Raw genomic sequence first — 20382 nt, forward strand, 5'->3', positions numbered from 1 at the left:
CTTTCCTTGGCCTTATCAGTTACATTGACTTAAGTTTTGGTTTTAATGTTAGGGATGTCCTAAAACTCGCAGTTCGTAATTCATGTTAAACATTCTATTTATCAATAAATTATTTTTGAGTAAATTATTCAATAAAGTTGTTGATATTGCATTATATTCAGAAAATCCAATAAACATATCCTTGGCTATTGTATGAATACTTTAACTTTATGTGGTGACATAAGCAGGATCAAGTTATAGTATATAGCTTAAATGGTCTATAAGTATATGGATGAAGTTGGGTATCTCATCCTGGTAACACTATTGGATGCAACCCATTTTGTATAACTGATACAAATGATGTGATTTACTAATCATTCATGTATAGACATGTGAGTGGGGGCCAATGCATAAGACTGGACCTCGAAATAGTCACTTTTCTTTATAACAATTGTTTACTGTTAAAACTGACTATTTCAACCTAAATGACCTAGGGTAACTCGATCTTAATCCTGAGCTAACTATGAACTCCTGTTTATTACGAGAGTATCCTTTGATCTGCATAGGTGAGAGTAGTCCAACAACACTACTCAATAAGCCTCCCATTTTGGGGATAAGACTAGATAGATAGTTGGGGACATAGTTATGCAAGATGAAATTTACTCCTACTCGACTTAGGGTTAACAGATAGGTTGTTCTCTTAAGTGCTGATGCCTAGTCTTGAACAACAGGGTCCTTCCCTCTCTTGGTAGAGAGAGGTGTGATTTATAAAAGGTATTATAAATCAATTTTTCAATAGAGGGTCAGTGGGAGCTTAAGGTGCAATATATATTTACAGGGGTAAAATAGTAATTTTCACCCAGCTGTAAATATGAATGAACTGGGAAGGATCAACTTATTGATTGTGGTCGAAATTGATAGAAATATATATACCGTGAGGACGGTGCAACTATCGAGCTATAGTGGTGTGTCTTGATAGTTAACGAATAGTAATTAATTCGATTTAAAGAGTTTAACTGATTAATTACAAATCGTTGGAGCTCATAATCTGTAGGTCCATTAGGTTCCTCTATTAGCTCATAAATTGGAATAGCAAATTGAGTATTAATTGGATGAATTTTGGAATTAGGGTTATGAATTTGAAATATTCAAATTCAATTTTTAGGGTTTTCAATTGATTGTATTTGATACAATTAAAAATGATTAACTTAGTTGAAATTAAACGATATTGGAGAATCAATTAATATTTAAATTATGATTTAAATATGAAATTGAATCATATTGGTGGAATTGATATTTTATTAATTTAAATTAAGATATTAAATTAATAAATTTGAATTAAAAGGTTTAATTAAAAATTGAAATTAGTTTTATTAATTATTAATTTTGAATTAATTATATGGAACTAATTATTAAATAAAATAATTTTATTTAATTATAAAATCAATTTTAGTTTGAAAAATTGATTTTAGGGTTAGTGGATTTTTCCAATTTTTCGAAATATCCACTAACTATCTCTTAGGTGGTTTGTCACCCAAATCCACCTCCAATTTGAAATCAACTTCAAGTAGAAGCTGCCCTCCATGCAAGCCACTCTCCCTCCATGAAAATAGGTTATATAATGAATCTTCATGCATGGATTTGGCAGTGATTTTCTGGAAAATTGACTGAAGCGCTGGAAATTTGAAAACTCTAAAAATCCATCCAAATTCCTCTCCAATTCAGCTTGATTTAAGAGTTTCCACCATACATTCCTTCTTGTGCAAGATCTTGGTTGTGGTCTTGTTAAAGTTTCAAGCTCAATTTTGGAGTATTTCTGTTGAATTTGTGGATTCAGTCTTCAAAGGTAATGTTTGCTTCAAACCCTCTATAAATATCACTTGAATAACATGTTTAAAACTCATATTAAGAGTAGTTAGAGTGCTTATTGATTATGATTTGTTCTGCTGCATGTTATATTACTCCTTCATTCAAAACATGCCTTCTCATAATCAACTTTATCGTTTAATTCTTTTAATTCTCGACGATCACCCTCTACTTCAATACACTTCCATTCATTCAACATACAAGAAGTAATAATATTTGATAAAATATTTAGTGCATGATTCTCAGTAGCAACAACATTTTTGAACCGTTTCATCAATGTTGGACTCAAAACCCAAGATATTTGGAGTATTTTTAGTGTAGACCTTCAACGATTCACAATTATCAGAAAACCTAGACTCTTTTATTCTATTTTCATCATTTAATGTTTGTTCTTCAGTCACAACATGCATTTCTTCAACAGATCTATTAACATTCTCATTTTCATAGGCAACAAGTAGAGATTCATTACCCGTAGGGTTCTGTAGATCAACCGAAAATTGAGATGCATTTACTTCAACACCAAGACCCACAAGATCCTCTATGTAAGTCTACAAGAGGTCTCCCCCTTCTTCTTTCCTTTCGCTTTTACTACTCGAGTTGTTCTTTTCCGCTTTGCACCAGGAGAAGACACAACATCACTTTGAGACAATGTCTCAACATTAGGATTCATATTAACTTTAGTTACCATAACACTTGTCGAAACAATTTCACCAGAAGTTTCAATTTCCTTCTTCCCCTTCAGTTTTTGTTTATAGTGCACCATTTTTTATTTTGAGATATGAGTTCCTCTCTGTGAACTCACCATTTTGTTTACAACCACCAGAGACACAACATGAACAAAGGAGAAGTTGAAAAGCTCGTGGGCGTGCAAAAATTCAAAAACTTCTTTCCTACCAAAACACAACTGACAGAGATTATTATGAAAAGGGATACAAGAATTAATTCTCAACTTACTCTGTTCTGCGCCACAACTTGCTGTAATATCAATGCCACGTGTCTTGTTTCTTGGATCTGGGCCTTAATCCCTTTAAAGCCCACTCATAATACTTCATTAATCGCTACAAATCAATTGTGCAAAGTTTCAAGGCAGCTTGAAGGTTCTTCAAATTGTTTAACATCAAGAGCCTTTGTGAAAATGTTAGCAATCTGATTGTCGGTTTGAACATGTTCCAACACAATCTATTTACTTTTTACCAGCTTTTGGATGAAATGATGTCTTATGTCAATATGTTTTGTTCTATGTGAAGGTTCTTGTAATGTTTATAGCATTCAAATTGTGACAATACAATGTTATAGCATTTTACATGACATCATACTCTCTGAGCATTTGCTTCATCCAGAGTAGTTGGGTACAACTGGATATTCAACTTCATTAGTGGAGAGGGAAACACAATTTTGCTTCTTGTTAAACCAGAATATCAGATTGTTCCAAAAAAGAAACTCCCACTTGAAGTACTTTTTCGATCTCCTCAACTTCCAGCCCAATCTGCGTCACAATAAGCTACAAAAGAGCTATTAGTATCGAAAGAATACAGAAGACCATAATCACAGGTACCATTAATGGATTTGATGATTCGCTTAGCACCCAACAAATGACTGGCTTTTGGCTTTGCTTCATATCTAGCACACACTCTCACGACAAAGGTTATATCTAGTCTACTAATTGTGAGATACAAAAGACTACAAATAATGCTTCCGTGTTGGCTTTCATCTACAGTTGCACCATCAGAGTCTTTGGACAATTTAAAATGTGTGGGGACAGGATTTCTTCTTGCCTAGCATTTTCAAGCCCAAGTTTCTTTACAACGGCCTTTGCATATTTACTTTGTGAAATAAAATACCATCTTTCAGCTACTTAATCTAGCATCCCTAGAAGTAAGTTAGTTCATCCACCATGTCATTTCAAATCTTGTCTACATTTTCTTGACTAAAAGATCAACAAAATCCCGTGACATTCCCCCAAACACAAAATCATCCACATAAACTTGGGTAATCACAAGACTCTCTTCCTCTTTCTTTACAAATAAATTTTTGTCAACCCCTCCTCTCAAATATCCATGCTTGAGAAGAAACTCAGTTAAATGTTCATACCAAGCGCGAGGACGTTGTTTTAACCTATATAAAGCTTTTTGAAGTTTATATAAGTTAAAATATGTTGAGGTCAATGCCCTAAATCTCGCGAGTTCTCTGGTTTGTAATTGTATTGTACATAAAATTTATTTATTTAATAAAATTTGAGGTATTTTATTTGACATTTAGTCACATTAGCCCACAAAACCAATAAACAAACATCCAAGGTTATCTTTTGTAGCTTGAAAATGTATGTAGAGACATACGGGTGGATCATGTTTAAATGACAACTTAAATGGTCTGTAGTAGATGGATAAGGCTGGGTACCTTATCCTGGTGACAATATGAATACGACTCGCTTTGTAGATGTTACAATTGTTGTAAAGTACTACAAATGATCTGATCCTGATCATTCATGTAGAGACATATGAGCAGGTGTGTTCTATATAAAGAGGTTTGTATAAGACCAAGCCACGAAATGAATAATCTCATCATATAACGCCATTAATAGTAGAGACTTATATTTCACAGGATGACCGTAGGTGACATGATCTGAATCTTGAGTGAGTTGTGGTCCTTTGATTTATATGGGTGAGAGTGGCTAGATTGCAGACTCAATACGCCTACAATTTTGGGGATTCATTTGATTGGGGAACTGGGAACACAACTACACAAGATGAAGTTCACTAATTCCCTAATGTCAGGGTAAGTAGATAAATTGGTTCCTTAAGGGCTGATTCCGGCCTTGAACAATATCGTGCCATACTCTCTCGTGGCCCGAGAGGGGTTTGGTCATAGTTGGACTATGACTTATTGTTCATTAGAGGGATTAGTGGTATTTAAGGAGTTAGATGTAACTACAGGGGTAAAACGGTAATCTTGGACCAACTGTACTTACTACCAATTTGTGAAGGGTCATCGCGTTGTTGACTGGTTATATCTAATGGATACATAAATATATCTGTAGTGTGAAGAGTGAAACTTTCAATCTTTAGTGGAGTGACTGATAGTTAATGAATGTTGGATAATTTAATTAAAAGAGTTTAATTAATTATCCAAGTACTATTGGAGCTTCAATCTACAAGTTCATAAGGTCTCCTTTGTAGCTCACCTGGAATTATTGAGAACTAAATTAATTGTGGATCAATTTGAATTGTTCAAATTAATTGACGGATTAATTATATATCATATAATTAAGGGGCAATTGCAACTTTAATAAAAAATAAATAAATTGAAAATTTGGCGCGTAGGTTTAACTACTTTGCAAACATGGCAAATGACTTCCGCCTGAAAATTTGATTACTATCTGATTTCTATGTGATTATTATGTGATTGCTATCTAATTTCTATGTGATTGTTATATGATTGTTATGTGATTGCCACAATTGCAATTACAAAATAGTTGAAGTCATAGTTTTGGTTTCTTAAAATTATTTGCCATAAAATGCAATTTTCCTATAATTAATTTAAATTAATTATATATGATATAACTAACATAATGTATGTGATACATTATAATATAAAGTTTATTGAGAGGATATAAATATTTGAATATGATTCAAATATTAATTATATGAATTGGATTCATATAAATATGTCTAATAAATTTGATTTATATCAAATACCGTAAATTATTGAAAGTATTACAAACTATAGATTATATTATATTTTATATAATATAAATCATATGTTATGTGTTATATTTGATATAACACATATCATATTTTATTATTTAAATTAATAAGGAGGGAGTTATTGAAAATAACTTCCCTCCCCTAATTTCTCTCAGGAATTGTGCGATGAGGCAGAGGGAGTTATGCAATCTTCTTCTTCCTTCTCTCTTGTCATTTAAATAGACACTTTCATTGTGTGTGTGAAGATCTCTACCAAAAATCCTCTCTAGAATTCTCCTCCCTCACTTTTACCAAAATTAAGAGCAAAGACCACAACTCTTGCTCTTATTCTCACCGTAAGGAGAATAAGGAGGACTCTCTTTTGTTGCTGTCTAAATTGTTGGTTTTTGTTTTTGTTCGTGATCAAAAGAAGTGTTCATGACTTTTTGGAGAGGAGATCATGAAGCCTTTAGTTCTTCAAGGGTAAGTATGACCCAAATTCTAACTCACCTTCTCTATTTAATCTCTAAAAGCTTGTTGTAAAATTCTATATTATGTATAATTCTTATTCTGTGTAATTTTAATTATCGTGAAAATTGAAATTGTAAATGATCCTCGCTTCCACTTCGAACCTTGGACCTCACAGTCCTTCAATTGATAACAAAGCAACATTCTTTGTCCCAATTTTATTTTTTCAGAACAAAAATTTAGTTTATGGTCGGTTGCATTATGTAATTTTGTTCATGATGATGAATCAATGAATGGTTTGCAATTTATGGATGTTTTCGGGATTGGTCTGTAGCTTTACTGTTTTTCTTTACAAATTTGATTTGTAAGGGCCCATTGTTTTGGGCATAACTATTACAATCGAGTCTATAATTCGTTTTTAATGTCGTTCGTGAGTTTTCTGACGATATTCTGGTGAAAAAGAGACCCAAATCGGAGCAAAAATGATGGAATTCGAGGCTATACAGTAGGTGACTATAAAATAGCATTGCAATGATGTGCCCTAGCGTTGCAACGATGTGAAGAGGCAGACGAAATTTTTTTTCCATTGCATTGCAATGCTAAGTCACAACATTGTAACACTCCAAGATGGAAAGAATGACATGATTTGTGCCCAGTTTGGTTCATGGTTTGGCTGGTTCACATCTGGTTTGCTTGGTTCGAGTGGTTCTCGGCTCGGTTCGAGTTTTTTAATTCGGTTCAAGCAACTCTCTTGTTTTGATAGTTAGTTTTTAATTAATTAAATTAATATAAATATTATACTAATTTAATTAATATTTTAGGAGTCCAATCCCAATCCATAATTTTTTTTTTTAAATTATGCATTTGATGTATGGTTTAATTTTATTATTTTATATATCATAATGTATGTCATATAGTAAAATTCCACCATAGGTTACGCATTAATCATGCATCATGAATATTATAAATTTTATAATATAGTTGCACAATTTATTTATAGCATGCTCATGCATCATATAATATAAGTGTTATAATATATGTTTGCATTCATAATAACATTATCATGCATCATTTATATTATAAGAGTTATAATATACAGTTGGATGTATGTATGAATGTTATTATTTTTATTTAATTACTTAAGTATTTAATTGTTATGTATGTTAAGTAATGAAATGAAGATTACATGAAGCATGAAACTACTTTAGATAATTTTATAAATGCTATAATTTTACTATGTATACCATTAAATGCAATGTATGGTTTTAATTTGTTTCATTTATTTTATAACAGTTTTAATTAAATGAAATTAGAGATTAAAATCAATAATTTAGAATGCATGCAAACTTAGGTTAGAATCATTTTTTAAATAGTTTAAAATATGATTCACATAGACCTAAGTTCATAATATTTCTAATCGTAATATGGTTAGAAATTAGTTTAATCTTTTAATCAATTTAATAGGATCAATTTGGTTTTAATAAAAGATTAAAATTATATCAAATATAGCTATAAGGGACCTTTGTCTAAGGCTAGTTCTATCTAGACTGGGGTATTTAAGTTGATGGAAACGGAACACCCCTACCTGGGAACTAACCTGGAAGGTAGATAAATTTGCTACAAGCATGCAATTATTGATTAAAGTTTGTTAAAATGTTTAATGAACATTAATCGAAATTGTTTAACTATCCAAAGTAAGTGTTACTTTTGGGCAAACTTAAAAAATCACTTAGTAAAATAAGTAGCCGTATTTTTCTATATTTAAATTAATCCTAGGTAAAACACTAAGTGGGAGGAAAACGGGGTATATGATACTTCATTTTTTCTTTTCACGTTTCTCCATCATAGTTCACACCGTGAGATCTATACTTGGCCTCGAGGCACGTTTGCTTGTGTCTCCCTACGGGTGGTGTTTATATAGGTTAATACCAAGGTGAATGGAGAGAGTGTTTATAGTAAAAGGTAGCAACACATCTGACGGTCTCTCTTATTAGTTTGTAGTAAATTTTCATACTCAACCTTGAGGCACCTTCGTTTGTGTCCCCCTACGGATAGCATTTACATGACTCTTTACTTAAACTTCAGAAATGTATAGGGTTGCCTTAGTTTTTGCCTCAATCGGTTTTTCCCTATGGTTGGCTCATTGGGGTGGAACTTTAGAATCTAAAATGAGGGGTTATACTCACAAAAAATGTTAAGGTAGTTAACACTTTCTGGACTGAACAATGGTGACTAATATTTATAGTAACAAGGAGTTGTTCTGTATATTGGTTGAGATGATCTCATTTCAGTGAAGGGATACTTGATCACCCTACAGTGGCTTTTACCCTGCCTCAATGAAACATCATTGCAAAATAGATGTCACATAGAGTGCATTAAATTATTTTTCTAAACTTGATTGATTTTCGAAAATGGGTAATGCATGGATTACTAATATAAATAAATCGTATGTTTTAGTAATTTTTCAAAATGACATCCGCAACATTAAATATGCTCGCCGCCGACAAATTAACTGGCGATAATTACATCACCTGGAAAAAGCACTATAATATAGTTATGATCATCAATAATTTAAGATTTGTCCTGGTGGAGAAATGTCCTCCAGTCCCAGCTCAAAATGCCGTTCGAAACGTTCAAGAGGTATACGAGCGTTGGGTAAGGACAAATGAAAAGGCCCAAGCGTATATCTTGGCAACCCTTTCTGAAGTCTTGGCCAAGAAGCATGAGCCCATGCTCACTGCCCGTGAGATCATGGAGTCCCTATGGGGAATGTTTGGATAACCGTCCACTCAACTCAGGTATGACGCTCTTAAATTTATCTTCAATGATCGTATGTAAGAGGAGGCCTTTGTTTGAGAACATGTTTTGAACATGATGGTCCAATTTAATGTGGTTAAGATGAACGGGTCTATCATTGGTGAGGCCAGTTAGGTTAGCTTCATCGTGGAAACTTTACCTCAGTTTCGTAGCAATACTGTTATGAACAGGATTGACTACAACCTGACCACTTTGCTCAATGAGCTATGGACTTTCCAATCATTGATGAAAGTAAAGGAACAGAAGGGTAAGACAAATGTTACCTCGTCCTCTAAAAAGTTCTTCAGAGGTTTGACGTTTGTAACTAAGTTTGTGCCTTCCTCTTCCGGCACCAAAAAGTGGAAGAAGAAGAAAGGGGGAAAGGGGAAAGCTAACCCACCAGTTGCTGTCCAAAAGGACAAGAAGGCCAAGGCTACAAAGGAAATTTGTTTCCATTGCAACTAGAAGGGACATTGGAAGAGGAATTGTCCCAAGTACTTGGAAGGAAAGAAGAAGGCCAGGCAAGGTAATTGTGACTTACTTGTATTGGAAACTTGCTTAGTGGAGAATGATGATTCAGCCTGAATAATAGATTCAGGCACCACTAACCATGTTTGTTCTTCATTTCAAGGAATTAGTTCCTAGCGGCAATTGGAGGTTGGGGAGATGACAATGCGTGTTGGAATTGGGCACATTGTCTCTATAAGGGTGGTTGATCACTGGACTCACCATTGTTTGTGAAGCCGCGTCGAACGCAAATAAAAATTTGTATGTACCGAACTAACCCCTTATACTAATTAGTAGTACAAGTAGTAAGTCCGAGGTCGAACCACAGATAGCCGAATATGGATTCCTCAAATATTGGAACTTATAGGTAGTAACAAAAAAAAGGGGGTTTTTGTGAGAAATTCTGAAATAAATTTACTAGAGAACAAAAGTACGCAACGTAAATGAATGTGAAAATGTATCATTCGAACAAATACTTAGCTTAGGTAATTATAGTTTAGTTCATTCCTCATCAATTCTATGATGGACTACTCAAAAGATGTGTGAGAATATTCAAATTAAAACTTAGCCTACTCAATTATAATCCTAACCGGTAGTCCATAAAACCAAGTTAATTAACAGAAAAGCGAGGATCCTCAACCAATCAATCAATCAACAGACATTAAGATTAAGGGCAAAGCTAAGCCAATTTTAATTGATTTTCATCGTCTAACCAATTAATTGAGCGAGATTTATCTAAGTTAGAAAGTAAATTCTTGCTAATTGGAATCCCAAATTAACACAACACACTAACTCACCTCATGCTTCTAGGTGACGACTACCTAACGATTACAAATTAGGGTCAATCAAAGCAATCAATTAAACGTACACAACTAATTTGTACGATTATCCCATACATGGAAATTGAAGAATAAGCTCAAGATAAATTCTCATAAATTCATAATAAAAGCTCACAGAATTACAATACGAGTCTCAAGAATTGAATTGGAAGCAAACTAAACTAACAAACCCAAGCTAATTTCTTACCCTTTAGCCTCGATTCATGCTCGAATTCAATACAATTGGTAAAGGGAAAGGATTTTTACAAAATTTTGGTGTAAAAAGAAAGCTAAAAATAGGCTGGATAGAGTGGCAGCATTCAAGAGCCGGTGTGCTTGGGGATGATGTAATTGAAGGATCTCTTATTCAAGAGAACCAGTGAGCGGAAGCAAGATCTTTCCAAGTACATTGTGAAAGAATACAACATTTACAAACAAACAACCACAATTATGCATCTTAGAGAAAATTACAACATGCTTTCTTATCTTAAATACAAAGAGAATCGAGAGACATACCTCTGAAGAACTCTTCTTCACGTATTCCCTCGATCTACATTGGTTAGGCATCCCAGCAAAGTCTAAAGGATCATGAATGCAACGAACACCCAGTGTGAACTGTTTGATCCATGAACGACAACCCTCGACACTACCACTCGGTTAATTTGGTATTCTCGAAGTGAGAATCTAAGACGTGTGGGCTCTGTGTGAATTTGGTAGAGGGAAGAAGGATGTATACGATCGAGTTACACGATCGAGTAAGTGGGAGAAATAGTAAGTCTATCATATAGACAAAGGGTACTCGATCGTTTAGTAAATAAGGCAGTCGTGTAGCTAACTTGCTCGTCGTTCACTCTCAAAGGGAACTCTTGTCATTCAATCTACTTAGTATGCAATAATGCGATTTTTCAAAAAATAAAAACTCTTTTCATTTTATTCTTCAGTTATTAAATCTGAAAACAACCTCGCACATGCACGTTTAATGGAGAAAAGAAAATAACCAACTAACAATTATCTTATAATTGTTTTTATTATAAATAAATATAATAACTATCATATTATATTTATAACTATAGTTTTAATACCACATCATATGTAATATTTAAACCATAGTTCTTTTCTCTTTTATTTAATATAAATCATATTTATATTAATTCCTTCAATTAATGTATCTAATACATCAAATCAATTATATCACATATAATTGAACCAATTTAATTATATCATATATAATCAAATTCCCTCTTGTTAATTTGAACACTTCAAACTAACCCAAAAACTGATTCTTAACTTGAATCCATTGAGCTACCAAGGGGACCTTATGAACTTGTAGCTTGAACCTCCAACGGTACGTGAATAACTGACTAAACTCTTTAATCACGATATCCACCATCCGTTAACTATCGGGCACTCCACTAAAGACCGACAACTGCACTCTTCTCACTACAGATATATTTCTGTGTCTATTGGATATAACCAATCAACAGTATGATTACCCTTCACAGATTGCTCATAAGTATAGCTGGGTCAATTTACCATTTTGTCCCTATAGCTACATCTAACTCCTTAAGTACCACTGAATCCTCTAATGAATAATACATCATAGTCCTACTATGAGTGAACACTTCTCGGCCATGAGAAAGTGTGTGGCGCCACATTGTTCAAGCCTCGAAATCAGCCCCTAAGGGAGTAATCTATCTACTTACCCCTGCTTCGGGGAAGGAGTGAATTTCATCTTGTGTAGCTGAGTTCCCAACTCCTCAATCAGACGAATCCCCAAAGTGGTAGGTTTGAGTCAGCAATCTGGCCGTTCACACCCATGCAAATCAAAGGACCGCCCTCATAGATAGGAGCTCCCAACTCACTTAGGATTAAGGTCATGTTACCTATGGTCATCCTAGTGAAATGAAAGTCTCTGTCATGAACGGTGTTATATAACGAGACTAAACATTTCGTGGTCCGGTTTTATACAAACTCCTTTGTATTGGATACCCCTGCTCGCATGTCTCTACATGAATGATCAAGATCAGACCATCTGTAGCTCTTTACAACACTTGTAACATCTACAAAGCGAGTCGTATCCGTAGTATCACTAGGATAAGGTTTCCCTCCATTATCCATATACTACAGACCATTTAGGTTATCATTTAAGGCATGATCCACTTGTATGTCTCCACATACATGTTTAAGTTATAATGATAACCAGGAATCTTAGTTTATTGGTTTGTGGTTGATGCAATTAAAATATCTCATATTTCATAGACAATAGTGAAGAAAATATCTCATATTATTACATCACAAATGTTTGTTCATAAACGTGTTTACAAACTATAGGACCCTACGAGATTTAGAACATCAACCCCAACAGTAATCGGTTGACCCAAATTATTCTTTTATAAAATTTTCGCAGCGTCGCAACACTAGGAAGAATGTTGCAAGGCTGCAGTTCATAATAGCAAGCATCAGGCAGGCGTTGCAGTATTACCTGACGTTGCGTTGCGTGCGCACTGGGGCTATGCGTCCATCAAACCACTTAACGTTGCAACGCTCGGCAGGAGCATTACAACACTGCCTATTCTATCTTAGAGCATTGGAGGGCAGTGTTGGGGAGTGGTACAATGGTGGCGTTGGGGCATCTCTGGAACATTACAATGATTGGGCCAGCGTTGCAACACTACCCTGCATTCGAGCATTTTGCCTTCTAGCATTGCACTAGCATTGAACTTAAGCTTATTGGGAATGTTGCAACGATCAGCAGGGCAACAGTCTTCACTCCCTCTTCATTTGATCAATTTAGCTCATGACTTCGTCATTTTAGCACCATTTTGTCCCGAACACTTAATCTGACTGCTTGTACACTCGAATCCTACAAAATGATCAATTTAACTAAATTAAGTAGTTAAACAACCATAAGTTAAGTGGAAGAAGATAACACATTTCCAGTTCTATCAAATACCACCAACTTAATTCTTGATCGTCCTCGAGCAAGTTAAAACAAACAATCATGCAAGAATAATTAGTTTGTAAAACTAGAATGTTCCTTACTCAAGCCTCAACAGCCAATCTAGAATTAACTTCACAATTGATTAGGTAATAAAAAAGCATTCCATCGTTTCATGAACGATTTGAAAATTCGTTTTAATTTTTTTTAATGCATGTTCAAGCTTAAAGTTATTTATTTTGAACAAAAGTGAGCCCGTAATGGCTTTATGGATCTTCTATTTGTTTTCCCCTACATTGGCTTGAGGGTTCCTGAATTAGTTTTCCTAAATTCAAAGTAGTAATGACATAAAATGGGATTGATCAAAATCCAGTCATCCATCGCCTTGCTGCATGCTCTTCTTTCTCGTTTATTATTATTACCTTTTTTTTAAAGCTCAAAGGGGAAACTTAATCCAGGAACCCGACTTTCATTTTTGCTTGCCCACACGGGTGTCATGCGAGTCATCCAACTACAGGCCAATTTCCCTTCAAAAGTGCCTAAGCTTACCCATTCGTCTAAGATACTTTAGCTCAGAAGGAAACCACGGGTGTCATGGTCGCCCCAGGTTAATCATACCCTTGAAGAAGAAGAGTAGACCATTGAACATGCATAAATTAAAATTCTCTCTTCCTTTTTTCTACTAGGTGACAGTGATATGAATTGACTACATCTCAAGCATGCATTATAAATTGAACTGTGAAAAGACTAATATCTATTACCAAGGTCTATCGGAGTGACAAAAAACTTATGGTTTCATAATTCAATTCTAAGCAAGCAAACAGGTCAAGATGAATATGCAAAGGGCTTAGAGATGTAATAAAAAAAATTAAGCAAAATTTTGAAAAGCATCATGAAAATTATGAACCCTTTCATTTAACCTATTCTAATGCAAAAACAATTTATATGAGTGAATCATAGACTAGTCACCATAAGGAACAAAATAGAAAGACAAACTCAATCAAGCAAGCATTTTCTGAGCACAATGCTCTAGGGCCTCAAATAATATCATAAAAAAATCAGCCCAAAAACCCTAAAAAAATTCAGCCCAAAAATCCAAACATCCCACCCCAAAGTTTTAAAATACACATTTTCCCCATTGTGATTAAAATGAAGTATGAGGGATCAGAATACTTCCCCAAACAATGCAGTGAAGGAAGGATACGGGACACTCAGCTCAGCTTCTTTTCTCCAAAAATCCTAGTAAACAAGAATGATAGAAAGAATTAGGCTCAACAAAATAAATGAAAAATAAAAAGAGTAAATACTGAATTAAAATATAATCCTAGAAAGCAAGTAAATTTGAATCTTAGCTGCCTCCAGGTAGCGCAAATATTTATGGTCGGTTGCTCGACCATGATGCTTTAATTTCAGATGTAGACCGGTGAGTCCAACCAGTAGGCGATGTCAAAGCAGTCCAATGACTCGCCATCATGGAAGACCTTCAACCTATGCACGTTGACCTTAATAGCCTTCCCTGTCTCAAGATTAACAATATCTACTGCACCATAAGGATAAACGTGAGAAACACTAAATGGTCCAGTCCACTTGGACCAGAGTTTACCAAGCATAAATTTCAACCAAGAGTTATAAAGAAGTACCTTTTTCCCTACCTGAAACTCCTTGGGTGCAAGCATTTTGTCATAAAGATCCTTCGCTCTTTTCATATAAATCAAAGAATTATCAAAACATTCTAAGCTTAGTTTTTCTAGCTCTTGAAGCTGTAGAAGTCTGAACTCCCTAGCTGCCTCTAAGTCCCAGTTGCACTTCTTGACTGCCCAATAAGCCTTGTGCTGGATTTCAACTGGAAGATGGCAAGCCTTACCATAAATCATTCGGTAAGGGGACATCCCGATAGGAGTTTTGAAAGCTATCCTGTAAGCCTATAGAGCGTCATCCAGTCGGAGGCTCCAATCCTTTCTTCCTGGGTTGACTACCTTTTCCAAAATGGTCTTTATTTCCTTGTTGGACACCTCTACTTGCCCATTAATTTGTAGGTGGTATAGGGTGGCAATATGATGTTGAACACCGTACTTCTTCAATAAAAAGGCAATGACCCGATTGCAAAAGTTTGATCCTTCATCGCTGATGATTGCTTTAGGGAAGCCAAACCTACATAGAATGTTAGTCTTCAAGAAACTTGCAACCACTTTAGCATCATCAGTAACTGTGGCCTTTGCTTCCACCCATTTGGAAACATAGTCCATGACCGGAAAAATGTACTTATACCCACAAGAAGAAGGAAAAGGTCCATAAAATCAATCCCCCAAACATCAAATATCTCAGAAAAATAAGATAGGGAATTGTGGCATCTCATTTGTACGGGAAAGTCTACCAGATTTCTGACATCACTCACAAGTTTTACAGACAAAATATGCATCCCTAAATAATGTGTCCCAATATAAACCAGAATTTAAGACTTTCTTGGTGGTTCTCTTGGGACTGAAGTGTCCTCTACATGCATGCTTATGAAAAAATTCAGGGACAGAAAAGAAATCATCATTAGGAACACACCTCTTAACTACCTGATCTGAACAGAATTTCCATAGAATAGGGTCCTCCCAAACATAATACTTTGACTCACTCTTGATTTTATCCTATCTATGTTTATTCATACCATGAGGGAACTCACCAGTGGTCAAGTAGTTCACAATATCAGCGTACCAGGGAGTCATAGAAATACCATTTGCCTGCATCAAAGTGTGGTCAAGGAAGTCTCCATCAGAATTGAGGCAACCTCCATCAGCTACTATTCTGCTCAACTGATCAGCAACGACATTCTCGCATCTCTTTCTATCCTGAAGTCTCAGGTTAAACTCCAGAACCCACCTCAACAATCTGGGCTTGGACTCTTTCTTTGACATCAAGTAGCACAGAGCTACATGGTCAGAAAAAATAATAACTTCAGATCCTATAATATAAGAGCGGTTTTCTAAAGCAAAAATAACAGCTAAAAACTCCTTCTCTGTCATGGTGTAGCTGCATTGAAGCGGGTTGAGGGTCTTTGAAGCATAGTATATCATGTGATGTTTCTTATCAACCTTTTACCCCAATACTGCTTCTACAACATGGTCACTCGCATCGCACACGATCTCGAAGGGAAAATCCCAACGAAGTGCCTAAATAACTGGAGTGCACGATAAGGCATTCTTTAGCACATCAAAACTTCTCCTGCAATCTCCATCGTAATCAAAGGCCACATCCTTTTGAAGGAGAGAGGTCATCGACTAAGCAATCTTACTAAAATCTTTAATGAACCTGCGATAGAAACCTGCATGACCAAGAAACGAACGAACCTCCCTCACATTTGTGGGGTAAGGGAGCTTAGCAATAACATCAATCTTAGCAGGGCCTACCTCTATGCCATGCTCAGATACTATATGTCCTAATACAATGCCATGTAAGGCCATGAAATGACATTTTGTGAAGTTAAGAACCAGGTTAGGCTCAATGCATCTTTCTAGCACCCTAGACAAATTAGACAAACAATCAGCAAATGAGTCTCTATATATAGTAAAGTCATCCATAAAAACCTTCATGCATTTTTCAATAAACTCAGAAAATATGGACATCATACAATGCTTAAATGTGCCAAGAGCATTACATAGTCCAAATTCCATTCTTCTGAAGTCGAAGGTGCCATAGCGACACGTAAAGGTCGTCTTTTGTTGGTTCTCTTGGCTAATCGGGATCTGATAGGAACCTGAAAAACTATCAAGGAAATAGAAGAAGGGCTTTCCAGCTAGCCTTTCAAGCATCTGGTCAATGAAGGAGATGGGGAAGTGGTCCTTTCTAGTTACAACATTTAATTTCCTAAAATCTATACACATCCTCCACCCATTTTGAACCCTAATAGGAATTAAAATAGCCTCATCATTCTTTTACCACAGTAATACCCGTTTTCTTAGGCACTACATGAATAGGACTAACCCAATCACTATCAGGAATAGGATAGATAATACTTGCATCCAAGAGTTTGAAGACCTCCTTCATGACTACCTCCTTCAAGACAGGATTCAAACGTCGTTGGGGATGTTGACAGGGCTTAGCTCTATCCTCCAAGGACATTTTATGCATACACATAGTAGGGCTAATACCTTTTATGTCGGCCAATGTCCATCAAATGGCCAGCTTGCATTTTTGCTATACCTCCACCAACTACTTCTCTTGTTCCTCAGTCAAGTCCTTTGAAATTATGACAGGTAAGGTCTCAGTTTCCCCCAGATAGGCATACTTCAGATAGTTTAAAAGCTCCTTCAACTCCAATTCAGGTGCCTGCAAAACAAAAGGAAGCACCTTGTCAGAAGATTCCTCATCAAAATATGAGGGCATACCTACCAACTCTGTCATAGACATGGCAAGCTCTCCAAGTGGGATCAAATCTTCTAAGTTATCCTCATCGTTGTCATAGATGTCCCATATAACCTCCTGCTCAACAGAGTCAAACACATCAATATAGGACAAAGAATGTACTTGCCCTATGGTGGAAGTTTTCATAGCATCGAAAATACTAAATTCAACAAATTCACCATCGAACTCCACAGACAAAGTGCCCTTATCCACATCTATCTTAGTCTTGGCTATCTTCATAAAAGGTCGGCCAAGTAAGATGGATGCAGATGAGATAGATGTTAGCAAGAAATTAGCAGGAAAAATTAATTCATTGCCTTTAACTAGGACATCCTCTATGACTTCTAATGAGTGTATGAAAGACCTATAAGCTAATTGAATGACAACCCTAGTGTCAGTTAGGTCCTTTAATTTTAATTCTTGATAAATTGAATGAGGCATGATATTTATTGATGCACCTAAATCTAGCATGGCCCTATCAATTTTCTTTTTACCTATAATGTAAGGGAGAGAAAACATACCTGGATCCTTTTGTTTCTCTTGCAAGTTTTTCTGAAGGATCGCAAACATAGATTGACTTACCACCATCATCTCCTTTGCCATGGCCCCTCTCTTCCACATGCAAAGCTCCTTCAGAAATTTGGCATATTTGGGAATTTGCTTGACTGCATCGAAGAGAGGAATATTTATCTCCACCCTTCTAAACATCTCCAAAAGCTCATCGTCCTTGTCTACAACTAATTCTTTTGGCCTTGCGAGCATGGAAATAAAAGGTGCTTTAGGCACATATGCATCCAAAGGAGGATAAGGGTGAGAAGATACTCCCTGTTTGTTTATGGTCGCAAGACGGTTGGATCTGAAGAAGAAATTCTCGGATTCTCCAATTCTGGCTGTTTCATTGACTCAACAGGCGGCTCCAACTCCTTCCCACTCCTCGATGTGATTACACTAACATTTTCTCTAAGAATTGACTCGGGTTCGGATGAGAGTTTGCCAGACTGTCTTTCCAATCTACTCATAGAGGTGGCCAGCTATGAGATTTGGGTTCTCAAAGCTTCAATGGCTTTCATTGTATCCTACTAAAAATTCTGTGTTTCCTGTTGAAATTTTAAAAAGTTGTCAGTAAGACTTTTAACAATATCTTCTAAGGACATACCTGAACTAGACGAAGCTCCATGATGAGGCTGAGCTTGCCCATTCTGCCCTCCCCATTTGAAGATTGGGTGGTCTCTCCACCCAGGATTGTAAGTCTGACTGAATGGGTCCCGCCTTCTGTTTCTCCCATTGTAATTGTAGCCTTCAATGGCATTTACCTCGGGAATTTCTCATTGCGAAGCACTTGGCAAAGGTCAGCTGAATGGCCAGTCCCATGACATACTTGGCAAATAGAAACGGGCTGTCTAATCTCCACTTTCGCCAACTGCTTAACAACAGAAACTAAGTCAGATATTTCTTTCTTAAGTTCACTTACGTCATTGGCGGATTTAACACTAACTGCAACTCTAGTTCCGAATTCTTGAGAATTTGCAGCCGTGGTAGCTATTAGGTTCATGGCCTCGGTCGAGATTTTATTGACTAAGGCTCCTTCTGCGGCTGCATCTATACTACTTTTATTGGTCTGCATCAGTCCCTTGTAAAGTATTGGATCAAGAGTTGGTATGAGATCTGATGATGGGGGAACTTGGCACATGTCTTTTGAATTGTTCCCAATACTCATGAAGGGTCTCCCCATCGAACTGCATGATGCTATAAATTTTCTTTCTGACACTAGCTGCTCGGGATGCTGGAAAGAATTTCTCTAAGAACTACCTTTGCAATTCTTCCCAAGATGTAATGCTTCCTGGTGGAAGAATGTAGAGCCATTCCTTGGCAGCTCCCTTCAATGAAAAGAGGAATGCTCTCATGTTAATCTGCTCCTAGTCACCGCACTAGGTTTCATCCCATTGTACACCACATAGAATTCCTTCGAGTGTTTGTGCGGATCCTCGCCCTGTAGACCAAAAATGCATGAAGTAAGTGAATAAAGCCATATTTAATCTCAAAGTTACCTGTTGTCTCAGGATAGGCAATGCACAAGGGCTGTTGAGTGAAGTCAGGTGTTGCAAGCTCCTTAAGGGTCTTTTTCCGTACAACCATCAGTGGAAAATCTTCAAAAATGCCTTCCTCTCTCAATGTGTCTTCAACATGAATCTCCCTATCAAGCGCAGCTTGCTGTCTCTTTTCTCTTATGATTCTATGCTCCTTCCTGGAAATCTCTGCAAAATACAATTGTTTAGTACCTTTAGAAGTGTGGGTCATGCACCAAAAGGGAAAATTGATTAGCAAGGAGGAACATTACAAGTTTCCAAAATCAAAGATTCCATTGGCTCCCCGATAATGACGCTAGTTTGGTCGGTCACTGTATTCATCGTCATTCGTGAACCTGCACCAAACGTAAATAAAACTTTATATGCACTAAACTAGCACCGAACTAACCTTTTATACTAATTAGTAGTACAAGTAGTAAGTCCGAGGTCGAACCACAGAGAGCCGAATATGGATTCCTCAAAAATTGGAACTTGTAGGTGAAGGAAATCAAATATGAGGATTTCCATGAGTAGTGGAATGATCATTCTACATTCCATTCGACATTGAACATAAACAATTACAGTACACAAACGAAAACTAATTGGTCATGCAACAACTAGAAATTACAACATGTTTTAAGATAATCAAGGGATAGAGTATCATACCTTTGAAGACTCATTCTTCAAACTCCCTCGATCACTCTCCAAACGTCCAAGACAGCAATACACGAACGCTCAAACACAACGCCCACAACACAGCACGATCCATAACAAACACCACACGAATAACACGAACCTAACGAACAACCTCCAAAACCTCGATATCAATCGAGTTGAGTGAGAAAATCACCACAATGGTTACCTTGATATTC

At 36.1% G+C, this 20382-nt stretch overlaps 2 protein-coding genes across 2 annotated transcripts; both read right to left on the minus strand.

Moving 5' to 3' along the window:
* Positions 1–14464: 14464 nt before the first annotated feature.
* LOC120084737 (uncharacterized) lies at positions 14465–14944 on the minus strand. Its single transcript, XM_039040561.1, has one exon. It carries the CDS (start codon positions 14942–14944, stop codon positions 14465–14467), a length of 480 nt encoding a protein of 159 aa, XP_038896489.1.
* A 2308-nt stretch (positions 14945–17252) lies between these two features.
* LOC150033857 (uncharacterized) lies at positions 17253–18206 on the minus strand. The gene has a single exon (XM_090317096.1). The coding sequence runs from the start codon at positions 18204–18206 to the stop codon at positions 17253–17255; it is 954 nt and encodes a 317-aa protein (XP_090173222.1).
* Between the last annotated feature and the right edge of the window lie 2176 nt (positions 18207–20382).

The sequence above is a fragment of the Benincasa hispida genome, chromosome 9 (genome assembly GCF_027475165.1).
Source record: "Benincasa hispida cultivar pf3 chromosome 9, pf3_genome.v1.1, whole genome shotgun sequence".
NCBI classification, from domain to species: domain Eukaryota; kingdom Viridiplantae; phylum Streptophyta; class Magnoliopsida; order Cucurbitales; family Cucurbitaceae; genus Benincasa; species Benincasa hispida.